This window comes from Mobula hypostoma, chromosome 19 (genome assembly GCF_963921235.1).
Source record: "Mobula hypostoma chromosome 19, sMobHyp1.1, whole genome shotgun sequence".
In the NCBI taxonomy this organism is placed as follows: domain Eukaryota; kingdom Metazoa; phylum Chordata; class Chondrichthyes; order Myliobatiformes; family Myliobatidae; genus Mobula; species Mobula hypostoma.
Genome location: NC_086115.1, coordinates 6,104,964 through 6,119,293, shown reverse-complemented (window position 1 = coordinate 6,119,293; position 14,330 = coordinate 6,104,964). Strand labels below are relative to the sequence as shown.

At 40.2% G+C, this 14,330-nt stretch overlaps 1 protein-coding gene across 1 annotated transcript in view; it reads left to right on the top strand.

The window, feature by feature from the left end:
* cfap58 (cilia and flagella associated protein 58) overlaps positions 1–14,330 on the top strand; it is a 288,786-nt gene that overhangs the window by 55,858 nt on the left and 218,598 nt on the right. Inside the window, exons 3-7 of the mRNA XM_063071110.1 lie at positions 2,889–3,037; positions 6,615–6,771; positions 7,971–8,165; positions 10,612–10,749; positions 11,910–12,069. Of these exons, the coding sequence (XP_062927180.1) occupies positions 2,889–3,037; positions 6,615–6,771; positions 7,971–8,165; positions 10,612–10,749; positions 11,910–12,069 (799 nt within the window). The remainder of the gene's footprint in view (positions 1–2,888; positions 3,038–6,614; positions 6,772–7,970; positions 8,166–10,611; positions 10,750–11,909; positions 12,070–14,330) is intronic.

Sequence of the window (14,330 nt, the reverse complement as noted above, 5' to 3'; positions counted from 1 at the left end):
ACAATGCCTCACTCCATTTCCACCATGTGACAATATACATTATGTTCATCACTGGTTTACATAACCTGTGAATGTGCACTTTGGTGAGATGTACTGTCAATGCATATATGGACTATCTGTACTGGAATGTCACCATATACAACCCTGAGATTCAATTTTCTTTTGGGCATACTCAATAAATCCATAATAGGACAATAACCATAATAGATTCAACTGGGCTTTAAGTCAGTGCGTAAAAGATAACGAATTGTGCAAATACAAATAATAATAATAGACATCTGTTAGTCTCGTGCGACCATGGATTTGCAGCTTGGAATGTTTCCAGGGTGCAGGCCTGGGCAAGGTTGTATGGAAGACCGGCAGTTGCCCATGCTGCAAGTCTCCCCTCTCCACGCCACCGATGTTGTCCAGGGGAAGGGCACTAGGGCCGATACAGCTTGGCACCAGTGTCGTCGCAGAGCAATGTGTGGTTAAGTGCCTTGCTCAAGGACACAACACGCTGCCTCAGCTGAGGCTCGAACTAGTGACCTTCAGAAAAAGATAAATAAGCATTAGATATGAGAATATGAGATGAAGGGTCCTTGAAAGTGAGTCCAAAGGTTGTAGGAATGTTGCAGTGATAGGGCAAGTGAAATTGAGTGAAGTTATCTATACCCTTTGGTTCAAGACTCTGATAGTTGAGGGATATTGTATTACTAAACACAAAATAATCTGCAGATGCTGGGGTCAAAGCAACACTCACAACACACTGGAGGAACTCAGCAGGTTGGGCAGCATCCGTGGAATAGATGGGTCGACGTTTCTGGCCGGAACCCTTCGTCAGGACTGAAGTGGGAAGGATCAGAGGCCCCATAAAGAAGGTGGGGGGAGGGTGGGAAGGAGAAGGCTGGTAGGTTCCAGGTGAAAAACCTGTAAGGGGAAAGATAAAGGGGTGGGGGAGGGGAGGCATGGAGGAGATGGGCAAGAAAGGTGAAGAAGGAATAGGGGAAAACACAATGGGTAGTAAAAGGAGGCGGAACCATGAGGGAGGTGATAGGCAGCTGGGGGAGGGGGCAGAGTGACATAGGGATAGAGGAAGGGAGGGGGAGAGAATTACCGGAAGTTGGAGAATTCTATGTTCATACCAAGGGGCTCCCTGCTTCCCTTCCCCCACCCCTTTATCTTTCCCCTTACTGGTTTTTCACCTGGAACTTACCAGCCTTCTTCTTCCCCCCCTCCCCCCCACCTTCTTTATAGGGCCTCTGCCCCTTCCCTCTACAGTCCTGATGAAGGGTTCCGGCCCGAAACGTTGACCGATCTTTTCCACGGATGCTGCCCGACCTGCTGAGTTCCTCCAGCGTGTTGTGAATATTGTATTATTTTTGTTGAAGCCTATCGTTAAAAACACATGGCTGACGATATTGAAGCTATTTGCACTTCCCCAAGCTTAGGTTATATGATAAAATCTTTATAATTATCATCATGTTGCAGACATAGCTGACATGTATGGGCCTTTCTGCTTTGAACATAGAAGAATGTCTTATCAGGCAATTTCAGAAGATAATTAACAGCTAATTGTGATAATGTGGGACTTGAGTATATGTAAGCTAGGGAGTAAATTCAGCAGTTTTCTTTCCTTAGCCTTATGGGGGTTCAAAGACATTATTTTTATACCAAAAACACAAGAGATTTTGCAAATGCTGGAAATCCAGAGCAACATGCACAAAATGCTGAAGGAATGGAGCAGTTCAAGTAGCATCTATGGAGCAGAATAAATATTCAGCATTTTGGGCCAAAACCCTTCATCATGAGTCATCATCAGGACAATTAATTTGGTATTTCTATATGAAGTTAATTAGTACCGGATGTCTGTTTGCTAATTAGTAAACTGAATTCAAATTATAAAACTGCCATGGTGAGATTTGAACTCACATTCTCTGGATCCTTCCATTAGAGATCTAGATTTCCAAAACAGTGCCATAGATCCAAGCAACACACACAGAATGCTGGTGGAACGCAGCAGGCCAGGCAGCATCTATAGGAAGAAGTACAGTCAACGTTTCAGGCCAAGACTCTTCAAAGTCCTGACGAAGGGTCTCCGCCCAAAACGTCGACTATTTCTTCCTATAGATGCTGCCTGGCCTGCTGCATTCCACCAGCATTTTGTGCGTGTTGCTTGGATTTCCAGCATCTGCAGATTTTCTCGTGTTTGCGCCATAGATCCAATGTACTTTTACCTTCTCCCGATGCCTAGTTACATTAGGATCATTAGACTACAGAATAGCACCACACATTGTTAGGATGAGGGAAAGTGCAAAGTCTTCATACACTTAAATGTTCCAATTTTTGGACAGGCACATTAAAAAGCCACATAGATAGGTGCCCTTAGTATGTGGAGTCATTATTTCTTTGTGGGTGGAAAATGCAGATGTAACTGTGAGACAGAATGGATCAGTTATTTCCCCAGGCAATAAATCAGTCAGAGTGTTTCAGGATGACAATGTTACATCAGAATTTGATACGTTTCTCTTTCCGTAGATGTTTTCCGATCTACTGAGTGTACCCAGCATTTTCTGTTTTTATTTCAGTTTTCCAGCATCTACACCTTTTAATGTTCAATAATACACTCCTTTATCATTTTTACCAAAACATTTGCTTCACTCGTTTCTAGCTGTGATATGTGATTTTCTGCCAAGAATACAAGTTAGAAAGTAGTTGACTAATTCATTTATATCATCCGCAATAAACAAGTGAGTTTTATTCCATTAAAATTAATAATACTCAGCACAATGTGAGATCCATGTACAGTAACATTTCCTTTCATTAATAAAATGAAAAACGAATTACCCACTTCAAATTATGAATGCTTCAGCTAATTTTGTTCTATATATTTTTATTAAAATAAATAGGAGATTGAAAAAGCTTGGAAAATGGTTGATACAGCTCTTGAACAGGAAAAACGAGGAAAAGAAACCATTCGCTCCCTGAAGCAAGAAATTAGTAACCTAACCAGGCTGGTGGAGCAAGGTGCTGGACTTTCATTGGGTCAAGAGAGCAGGTAAATTTTTCCTCTTTTCCACTTTACTTTCTTCTCTAGAATTTGATAATGCATACCTATCCTTATGTTGTTAGTGTGATATGTGTGACGGCTTTACCTTAAACTGGATAATTTTAGCTTCAGGGTTTAGGGAATCAACATTGTGATTAGATACAAAAATCAGGTGGTCAATTCTCTGTTCATTTTAGACTACTTACTCAGATTCAAGTAACTGCTGACCTCATTCTTACTTGGATGAAGCTGGCCGGTAGGCTTTTCGGTCCTGCGTGGCAACCAAGAACAGACTTAAATGAGCAACCATATTTAAACAACTGTATTGCATTACGTAGAATCACTTTTATCCAGCAGGTGCTCGGCATTCAAGTACAGAAACTGTGGTTTCTCTTGATTATTCCCTCAGCAGGGACCAAAAATAACGCCTACACCTGTCACTGGAGCTATGTTTTCTAACATTGATTTGGAATTATGAAATGCTAAAAATTCACACACAATGCAGTTCAAATAGCAATTGAGCCATTTATGCCTATATAATTATCTGTCTACAAGCTTTGAATAATCTTTTGTAACTTTTCAGTACACTTCACTTCAGAAAACATTATTAAACTGTTCACACAAACCACTCCTGCATATTTCAAAATCTACTAGCTGATTACATTATGATATTTTCTGAAGGTTGGCTGCAAAGGATGTAAAGTGCAGCCTACTTTGAGGCCCACTGTTGGTCAGGCTAGTCCATGGATATTGCATTCCAGCCGTCTGAGTGATACGATATGGAGAGCAACTTGTTGCCCATGCAGCAGGCTCCCCCTGTCTACACAGCTGATGAATCCAAAGAAATGACAGACTCTGATGCAGTTTGACATCAGTGGCATCACAGGAGTTGCCAGTTGGCACTGAACTCAGTGTAGGGCTGCCTTAGGGAGTGCTCTCTGGATCTTTACTCTGGGTTTACCCAAAAACCTTCCCCATGAGTAGTTATATCTGCAAGGCAGCAGAGGATTGAGATCAGCATTTTCCTTCTCCATGACTGACAAGCCCCATATGCCCAAAGAAACTGATTTTAAGTCACCAGTAAGCAGCATTTGCCCTTTCTCCTGTCAGTAGAAATGGTTCCGTCGGGCTTAGTAATTATTTGATAAGCATGCCATTGGGGGGCTTATCCCCACTAACCCCACTCCCGCCAGCCAGGCCAACTTTAAGGAACATTAATTATTTTGAAACCTGCTAACTGTTAATGAGTGCATCATTAAAAGTGATGTGTAGGATCTTTCTGATTTTGAATCAATTTAGAATTTATACCTGGGATAGAAGTGAATTTTTAACATTTACTGAAACTTGAAAGGCATGTCAGAATACAACACCAAAAGACAAATATTTGGTTTGTTACCTTCAAATTTCAGTTGCCTGAGAAACGCAGTAAATCACTGTCAAGTCTGAAAATTAATGCAAGTTGTGTGTTGAAAATAGAGAACTGAGAGCAAAAGAAAACTGAAATGTGGGGAAAAGTCACCTAATGGTGGCAGAGTGCTGCAGCAGGTAGTGCTACTTCCTCACGGCTCCAGCAACCTGGATTTGAACTTGACCTTTGTTGCTGTTTGTATGAAGTTTGCATGCTCTCCCTGTGCTGCAGGGCTTCCCCTACATTATAAAACTCATTAGTTACGTAGCAAAATAATCTAAGGGGAATTAATTGGAAAGTGGGAGAGAAATAGTTGCAAGATCCTGAGAAAGAAGAAGGGGAATAAAAATTGCTGGTGTTGCTGTGCCTAGGGATGGACTGAATAGCCTCCTTCATAAAATATAGAATATAGAACAGTACAGCACAGGAAGAAGCCCTTAAACCCACAATGTTATGTCAAAATAATTAAGGTAATGATTCCTAACTAAACTGATCCCTTCTGCCTGCACATGGTCCACATCCCTCCACTCTTGGCAAATTCTGGCGCCTATCTAAGAGCATCTTAAACACCTCTATTGTATCTGCCTCCACTACCACAAAGGGATGATCAGTGTTGAATTATAAAATATGTAAATGACAAAATACAACTGCTGATAATTCAAGTAACGGGAACATTCAGAGTGAAGGTGCATGGGTTATGGGCATTGCCTTTCAGATCAGATTGGCTTAGTTTTTTTATAGGATAAAAATAGAGTATCTTTGACAGCTTAACAATTTTGCTTCTCCATTGTTGGATTTACTGTAGATATATCTGGAAAAAAAATATTTGACACGAGCTGGCCCAAGGCTAGTGCTGTGTGTGAACTGACACCACTTAGAGACTCAAACTGATTGAAAGCTCAATCTAAAATGATTATAGGTTATCATGACTTTTGTATTGAGAACATTATGTTCTCCTTAATCTTGATCTTTGCAGGAGGAGCATCTTGTTTGATAGCTTTAACTGTCTAGTGAAAGTCACTGTACAGTAAGTAAATACTGTATCACACAGAATGCCAAAAGATAGTGGTGCATTAAGGTTGGAAGAATATTAATAATAATAGATGATACATAATATATCATGGCAATGGTTTTCCATAGAGTAAGAAGGAAGAGTGGCCTCTCTATCTCATCATTAAATTGCTTGTCCAATTTCACACACTGACAATCATTATCAAGTATGGAAAACGCTTAGGGGTACCCATTGATCAGCTTTTTCATAGGCACACAGCTGAGAATGCTACCATCTGGGTCCCAGGTATCTTTTCGAACTGAAGGTTGAAGCTGATAAAAAAGAATGAAATATTGTAATCAAAACTATTGGATTCATTTCTAATTGGCCATTTCAAGAAAGCTGAAGAGGATATTACGCTATCATGCAGGGAGCTGTACATTGTTTTATCAATCCCTAAATGGCCTTGCTCATTATATTTATCCAGTTCCATAGAGGTGCCTGAAGGGTAGTGCATGAGAAGCTTACCAGATATAAATGTTATCGTTTCCTTCGCTGCACCACATGAAGACTGGCTTCACAAAATTATACTGATAAGAATATTTTAGAAAATCGGAGGACTACTTTCATGCAATTTTCTGCTGTTAGGTGCTGGCAACGATTTTTTGTTATTGGTTTCCAGGTAGTAATTTTTATGCTGCAAGTTCATATTTCTAGTTCATTTTCCCTTATGGCATAGAAGGAGGCAACTGAGCCTTTCAGATCATACTGATTTACAGAGAAATCTGATTCCCCTACTAATTTTCCTGTAACTTATTGTTCCTTCATTCCTATTAACTTCCCTCAGATTTGCAGCAGCAAGTTTACCTATCAACCCACACAACCTTTGTGATGTGGAGAAAATCAATGTACCCAGGGGATATTCAGACAGTGACAGGAGGATCATACAAACTCCACACAGACAGTAATGGAGATTGGAATTGAATCCAAATTGCTAGAATTGAGGCAGCAGCTCTACTGGCTGTGTCACTTCATTGTGCATCAATAAATTATATTAGAATGAAATATTTGAGAACATTATTTTGATCCTGGTTTGTCAAACTATGTTCAAGGTCACAACTTGAAGAACCATTGAATGTACTTTATTCCTCTGAGTATTGCAAAGAAATGTGTTTTTTGTTGTACAGTGTGAACGATTTGCTGAAAATCCAAGAGCAGTTAACGAAAGAGAGAGACGAACTACTCAAGGAGGTTGTTACTTTACGTGAAAAGGTGGCAGAAATGGCAACCCGTGAGGAGGAATTGGATCATCTTAAAACAGAGTCTGATCAGAATATGGCACAGGTTGGTAATCTTTTGCTTCTGGTCCTTTTCACTCCACGTCTTGAACTAATTTGGTGAGTTTCCTGCAAAACATTGTCGTGTATCATTGCCACTATCTTATCTTATCTTATTTATTTATTTATTTATTTATTTTTGTCTTTGCAAAGTTTGTCGTCTTTTTGCACATTGGTTGCTTGTCAGTCTTTGTGTATGGCTTTTCATTGATTCTATTGTATTTTGTTTTACTGTGAATGTCCAGAAAAAAATGAATCTCAGGGTTGTATATGACAACGTATACATACTTTGATAATAAATTAAAGCACATGTCCTTTACCTGTGAGCCAAACCCTGAATGTTGATAGGTTATCTAATGACTGGTGTCTGGCTCCTTAGGGCAGCAAGATCTGGAGCTACTACCAGACTGTGCAGTGACTCAAGTATCAAAAGCATAGGATATGACCACCAGCGCATTTCCAACATTAATATTGCAGTATTCACACATGGAAGATAGTGATGTGTGAAAATTTGGAGGGGATGGGCTGGGCACTCACTACTACTGAAAAAGAAACTCAAACCAGCTCATGAAAAAGAAAAGCAAGGGGATAAATGTCTACAAGCCCACTGGAGGCTGAAGGCCAAAAACAGCCTGTCCTGGAGTTAGAGCACTGCGTATGTACACAGGTGGAAAGGTGAGTGTGAGGGAGGAATAGGGCTTGTTTTGATGTTGCTTTACTTTGTCGCTTGGTATGCTCTGTATAGTTTTGTTCTATTTTGTTCTGCCAAGTGTGGTAGGTATGCCATGTTGGCCCTGGAATGTGTGCAACACTTGCAGGCTGCCCCCAGTCATTCAATATACTTGTGATACATAAATCTGATGCTGAATCCGAATTTCCAATGAGGGCCATAAAAGAATGTGAGGATTACTGGGGAAATCACCACCACTGACTGGATTTAGGCTAAGAGGAAAAGAAAAGTGATCACTGCTTCCTTGTGTAACACAAATGATGCATTTCACTGTGTTTTAACATGTACATGTAATAATAACTCTAAGTCTGAAATCTGAATTCTTTGTGATATGTTACTATGTCATCTGAATAGATTCAAATTTATGTGATTCTTAAAGACAACTTGTATGTCTTCCACGGACATGTTTTCCTCCAAATGTTAATGCATGTTTATTTCAATACCCATCATCCAGTGTCATTCCTTTTTGACTGTAGCTCCAGCATGATATACAGATGCGAGAGAATGAGATTGCCCGGGAGGTTCGACGGAAGGAGAAACTGTCTAAAGAACTGACACGTATGAAGGGAGAATTGGATGAAAATCAAGCTGAGATCAAGTCATTGATGGCACAGCAGCAGAAGGTCAAAGATGAACATCAAAAATTGGATCTCCAGCTGAAGGAACAAAAGGTAAAATGGTTACCTGCACCTTGGCCTTCAGGTCAAAAATCCAAACATAGAGGAAATGAAAAAGGGGTTTTTGTTTTAACTGTAATTTTGGCATGGATGCAGTATCTTCATGGGCAGGGACCCAACACTAGCATTGCTGTACAATAGATAAATACAGATCAGTGCCCCATTAGTGAAACCATCTGGAAAGAAGGATCTCACATCAGTAATTGACCGTACTGTAAACACAGCTGGTACAAAACCTTGCCAAAAAGGTAAGCTTTTGAAGTTCAACAACAATCCCTGAGGCTTTATGTGCCACTATCTACAAATTAATAATTGAGAAAAGCTGAATTTTCAGTGACAAAAATGTACTGGCTGAGAGGTTAGTAATTCATGCAGCCCCTTGACAACATCTAAATGGAGTGGTGAATTCCCCACTGTGGTTCAAAAGGAGATAATTGATTACATTGTGGTAAACTTTTCTGTTCCTGTCTCCTTTAACTTCCCTGGATTCCTTCCACTTCACTGACTCTCTTCCTCCCCCACAAGAACTCTTCCCCACTCTTTACCTTCCCTCTGTAGATTATTCTCTTTTCTTCATTGACTCAGTGTTTGCTGCCCTACATGGAATCTCTTGTCTTTCCTGCAATAATTCCCTTCCTCTCCCCTCCAAGGGCTCTCCCCTTTCCCACTCCTCAGGTGATCTCTCTTCCTCAGACCCTTCTTCCTCTCTCTCCATCATTTCTCCTGTCATGAAGTTTTCCTTTCCTCCATTTCTTACCCATTCCCCACCAAGGGCACTTCCTTCCTACTTACCTCATGGATTCTCTATCCAAGGATGCTCTCTACACCTGATTCCAAGATGCACTTCTATGCCTCTCTAATGGACTGTCAACTTTCCTCACACCTACAGACTTTCCAACCCTGCAAGGGCCCTCTCTTTTATAGCTCTCTTTTCTATGCTTGTCCACTCTATGGCTTCTTCTTTGCTCCTTTCCATCGACCTTCTCCTCTTGTCTCCTATCTGCTCCTCTTTTATTTTCTCACTGTCTCACAAGGTTTCCCTTTCCATGGGGTGTCCAAGGGTTCCCTGTTCTGCTTCTGTCTTTCACTGGGGACTTTTCTATTTGCACCACTGACTCTTCCCTTCCATCTCTCCATGGATTCTTTTCCCTCTCCCTCCCCTCCACGCGCCGTCCCATCCTTTCCATAGACATTCTCTTTTCCTCCCACCCATCAATTTTAGTATTTCTTCCCCTCTGTCCACCTTTCCTCTCTTCCAAGGACCCTGTTCACTTTGAAAGACACTCCCTCCCTGTTCTCCCTCCTCCCTTCCACTCTATTATCCACCTCTTTTGACACTCTTGTCCTCTGACATTTTCCATCCTCCTCTTCCTTTGCCTCTACTCTCCCCGCTCTTACATAGACACCCTCTTTCTTTCCATGTGTATGGTCTTCTCCTCCACAGGTTATCCTCCCTTCTCCAGAGCTATCCTTCCTCTCCATGATCTCTCTCCTTCTCTTTTCTCTATGTGTCCACCTTCCTTGTGCTCAGTGGATACTCCATTCTTTTCCACTCAACAATCTCCTGACTTCTTTTCCTTCCTAGCTTTTTTTCCCTACCTTTCCCTCCTGTCCTCAGTTTGTTTCTTCACGATTGTATAATCTGTCAATTCCCCCCTTCCCCACTCCCCTTTATCATAGATGTATAGTGGAGGTAAGGCTCTTCCAAACAATAGGGCACCTAATTAACAATATCTGAGTCTTCTTTTGGAATTTTCAAAATTATAACTATGCTCCTTTTATGTGAATTCTATGTGCAAAAATGAGGGATTTCCTTTATTACTGTATTTCCCTGGCTATTCATTTCCTTAGATACTGGCTGACCTGCTGAGTTCCTCTTTTGTGTGTGTTGCCCTCGATTTCAGATTTCAGGCATCTGCAGAATCTCTTAGGTTAGGGATTCACTTTTATGCTTTTGACCAGTAATTTATACTTCTCGGTAAGACACTAGTTAGAGAGCATAACTTACTTTATTCAGACCTGGTAATGCACTCCAATGAAATCACTGAAAGGTATTCTGTGCAGCATATCTGTCACTTTTCCAATTTTGACTATAAATCCTATAACACCAAATACAGAAAATGACCATCTGGCCGTTAAATCACTGTTGGATTTAGAATGAGATTGACAAGTAGGTTCCAATTCATTGAGGTTTCATGCTGTGGCTTCATGCACAGAGCGATGAGAGGAACAAGTTCAATTTATAACTAAAAGCAGAAAAACTTTCATCATAATGCTTTGAGATGAATTAGAATTTGTAAAACAGATGCAAATGCCCACTGTCTTTCAGTATCTAGTCCTCTGCTATTAATTAAAGTCTATTATGCAAAAAATCTTATCTCTATGTGTCAAATATAATTTCAGTTACTTTAAATAATGGTTATTCTTTTTCCTTCAACAGATTTTGAATGAAAGATCGTCAAAGGATTTGGAATTACTTAACCAAAAATTTCTCAAGTTGCAACAAGAAAATGAACAACAAATTATGATCACTGACCAGCTGACAGTGGAAAATCAACAGAAGTTGATGGACCTTAAAGTATGTTTTACTTCCTCTATTAATGAATTAAATAAACATGTTTTCGTAAGGATGGGCAAAATTTGTGCTGGCATTCTGAAGTACTGAGAGCGTCCTGCGTTGTTGGGGGTGCAGTCTCTGAGTCATTTCTTAAATCGACGCCAATTGTGCTCTGTTTGACTGGATACAGAATATCCATTACTATTATTCTGAGAAAGAGTAAGGCAGTTCTCCTGATTTTTTCAACTAACTTTAACCAATGCTGTTAAAATAGGAACAAGTTTATCATGCTTCTACTTTGTACAGTGACAGCAGTTCAAGAGTTATTCAGAGAGCTGTAGAATATTTTGGGAAGGGGTATAGTGGGGAAGGACACAATATTAGTGACAGCCTTCGTTTTATTACTTAGCCAGATCTTGGGAACTGTAGCTTCTCATTTAAACTGAGGTGAACATTTAACCTTATCTACTCTTCAAATGCGCCGAAAGGAATTAGGGATTTACGGAGAGGGTGGCTAGTTGTACATAGAGCCAGTACAGATTTGATAGGCTGAATGGTGTTCATCCTCATTGTGACTATTTTCTGATTTATTTCAAAGACTTTCTACTTCCTCCTCTTTTAAGTTTAACAACTTTGTCCTACCTCAACCTGTTCTTGGTGGGTTGGTGGGGGGGGGGGGCAGAAGTGACATAGTAGCATTACAGCTAGCATAAAACTTCACAGCAGCACCGGTCTGGGTTTGGTTACTGCCACTGTCTGCAAGCAGATTGTACGTTCTGTCCATGACTGCATGGGTTTCTTCTGGGTAGTCCCACATCCCAATGACATACGGGTTAGGTTTAGTAAGTTGTGGGCATGGTGTATTGGCACTGAAAGTGTGTTGGGAGTTGTGTGCTGCCCCCTGCACATCCTCAGATTGTGTTGGTTGTTGACACAAATGATGCATTTCAGTGTATGCTTTGATATTTTGATGTACACATGACAATTAAAGCTGATCCTTAATCTTTAAGATTGCTGAAATGCTCATCAATATCTTTGCCCTCTGCTCTTGACTAAATTATCGCCGAAATACGTCGAACTGCAGTATACGTGAGAAGTAAGAGAAACATATAGAGCAGAAAACATTTCCCCTTTGTAAACTAGCTTATTTTAAGTCAATGTATTTCTATCATCTGATCTAGGCAAAAGAAGAAGATGTGGCTCAATTGAATCAAGAGGTTGTCAAGTTGACTAAGACGAGGGAGGTGTTGCAGCGAAAGTTGCATCAAGTTGAGGACCAAAAACTGGATCTTGACCACCAGCGGGAAACATTGAAAAATCTTACTGTTTCTCTGGAGAAAGGTAGGGTCATAAACTTACCAACTAAATAGTGTAATGCAAACTTGATTAAAGTGTGCTTAACCTTTGCCTAGTATTAAGTATATTTCACTGCACAACAATATTACTATTTGACTAACATACTTGGATTTAGGATGCACATAAACCTTTTACCCCATGATTTTTATCACTGTGTGTCAGGAGACATTAGACAGACTTGGATTGTTTGCTCTGGAGCGCCAGCGGCTGTGGAGCTTATGTTGTAGACAAAGAAAAAGTAGATAGTCTAAATCTTTTTCCCACAGTGGAAAAGGCAACTACTAGGAGGCCTAGCTTTAAGGTGAGAAGTAGAAAGTTGGAAGGTGATTTACAAGGTAAGTGTTTTACGCAGGGAGTGGTAGGTGCTTGGAAAATGCTGCAGGGAGAAATGGTGGATGCAGATACAGTAGCAATGTTTAAGAGGCATTTAGACAGACACGTGAACAGGCAGGGAATGGGGGTGGGGTGGGATATAGATCTTAATCAGGTAGATGGGATTTGTATAAATTGACGTCATGGTCAACCTAACACACACAAAATGCTGGAGGAACTCAGCAGATTAGGCAGCATCTATGGAAAGGAATAAATGGAAGATATTTCAGGCCAAGGCCCTTTATCAGGACTCCTGTTCAGCATGTTCCTATGTTATATTGTTCTTCATTCTTTGTAATAACATATTCTTCTATTACTTTCCATTTCATATTTGTATTCCCTGTAAATTCACGTCTTTTATTTGTCTCTACAGTGCATTTTGCAGCAGGTTCTATATTCCAATTACATTCTGCACAAAGAACAAGCAGCTTGTGAATTTCTTACTGGAACTATCAGTTTGAGTTACAGTAGTAAGGAAACTTGGAAATCTCTTAAAACTGTGACATTCTTCATGGAGTAACAAAATATTAGGGTATTTTGTGAAAGAGAGGTGTTTTAATGATGAACCATATAAACAAAATCATATGTGCTGACATTGGAGAGGGTCCAGAGGAGGTTCACAAGGATGATTCCAGAAATGAAAGGGCTATCATATGAGGAACGTTTGATGGCTCTGGGTCTGTACTCGCTGGAATTCAGAAGGAGGAGGAGGGATCTCATTGAAACCTTTCGAATGTTGAAAGGCCTAAACAGAGTAGCTGTGGAAAGGATGTTCCCCATGGTTGGAGAGTCTAGGACAAGAGGGCACAGGCTCAGAATAGAGGGGTGCCCTTTCAGTCAGAGGTGTGGAGAAATTTCTTTAGCCAAAGAGTGGTGAATTTGTTGCCACATGCAGCTATGGAGGCCAGGTTGTTGGGTGTATTTAAGGCAGAGATTGATAGGTTCTTGACTGAGCATGGCATCAAAGGTTATGGGGAGAAGGCTGGGAACTGGGGTTGAGGAGGAGAAGAAAAGGATCAGCCATGATTGAATGGCAGAGCAGACTCAATGGGCCAGATGGCCTAATTCTGCTCCTATGTCTTATGGTTTTATATGAAACACTGTATTAATAGAGTTGATTTAATAGAGTATGGGTGTCTTTTGGTATTGATCAATGTAGCAGAACCTCTTAAAGTCCAGTATTAGTCATCATGGTATAATAAACCTGAATCATGCTCAAAGCCTTCATGAAATGCAAGTCATGTATCTATTGCTTAACCTGCATAGTCATCAAACTATAATGATTTTGTTTATAAAGTTCAATATAGATCAACAGCAAGATTTGCTGAGACATATCTCTTTAATGAATATTGCATGTTTTGCATCTTTGGATAAACAATTATTCAAAATTATAATTGCACTTGAAGGGCACCTATATTTGTTCCCAGTAGTTTAGTTTAAACAATTTTATCATTCGGTCTTTAGAATGAATATGGTGGAATGTTTCAATAATAACAGCTGGATAGGACATAAGTGCTTTCATTTGTAACTTCTTTGCGTCTCAGTAGTTTACCTGCAAGTATATGTGTTAAACAAGTTTTATGTGGAAAAAATGGTGCTGTGAGTTAGTGGAAAAAATAAAGTGACTAAAAGCTCGCAGTGCCTCTAGGTTCAGATAGACTGCATTGCACATTTCTAAATTGATTGCACTCACAACTTACTATATTCTGGAACAGTTCCAATAGACTGTTTGATCTCAAATATAACGTTGTTTTTAAGAAAAGATGGAGAAAGGGAAGAAGGAAGCATAGAGCACCAAGATGGCATCAATTGAAGGAATTTAGCATGTCAGGCAGCATCCCATCTATGAAGGGAAATGGACAGTTGACGTTTCA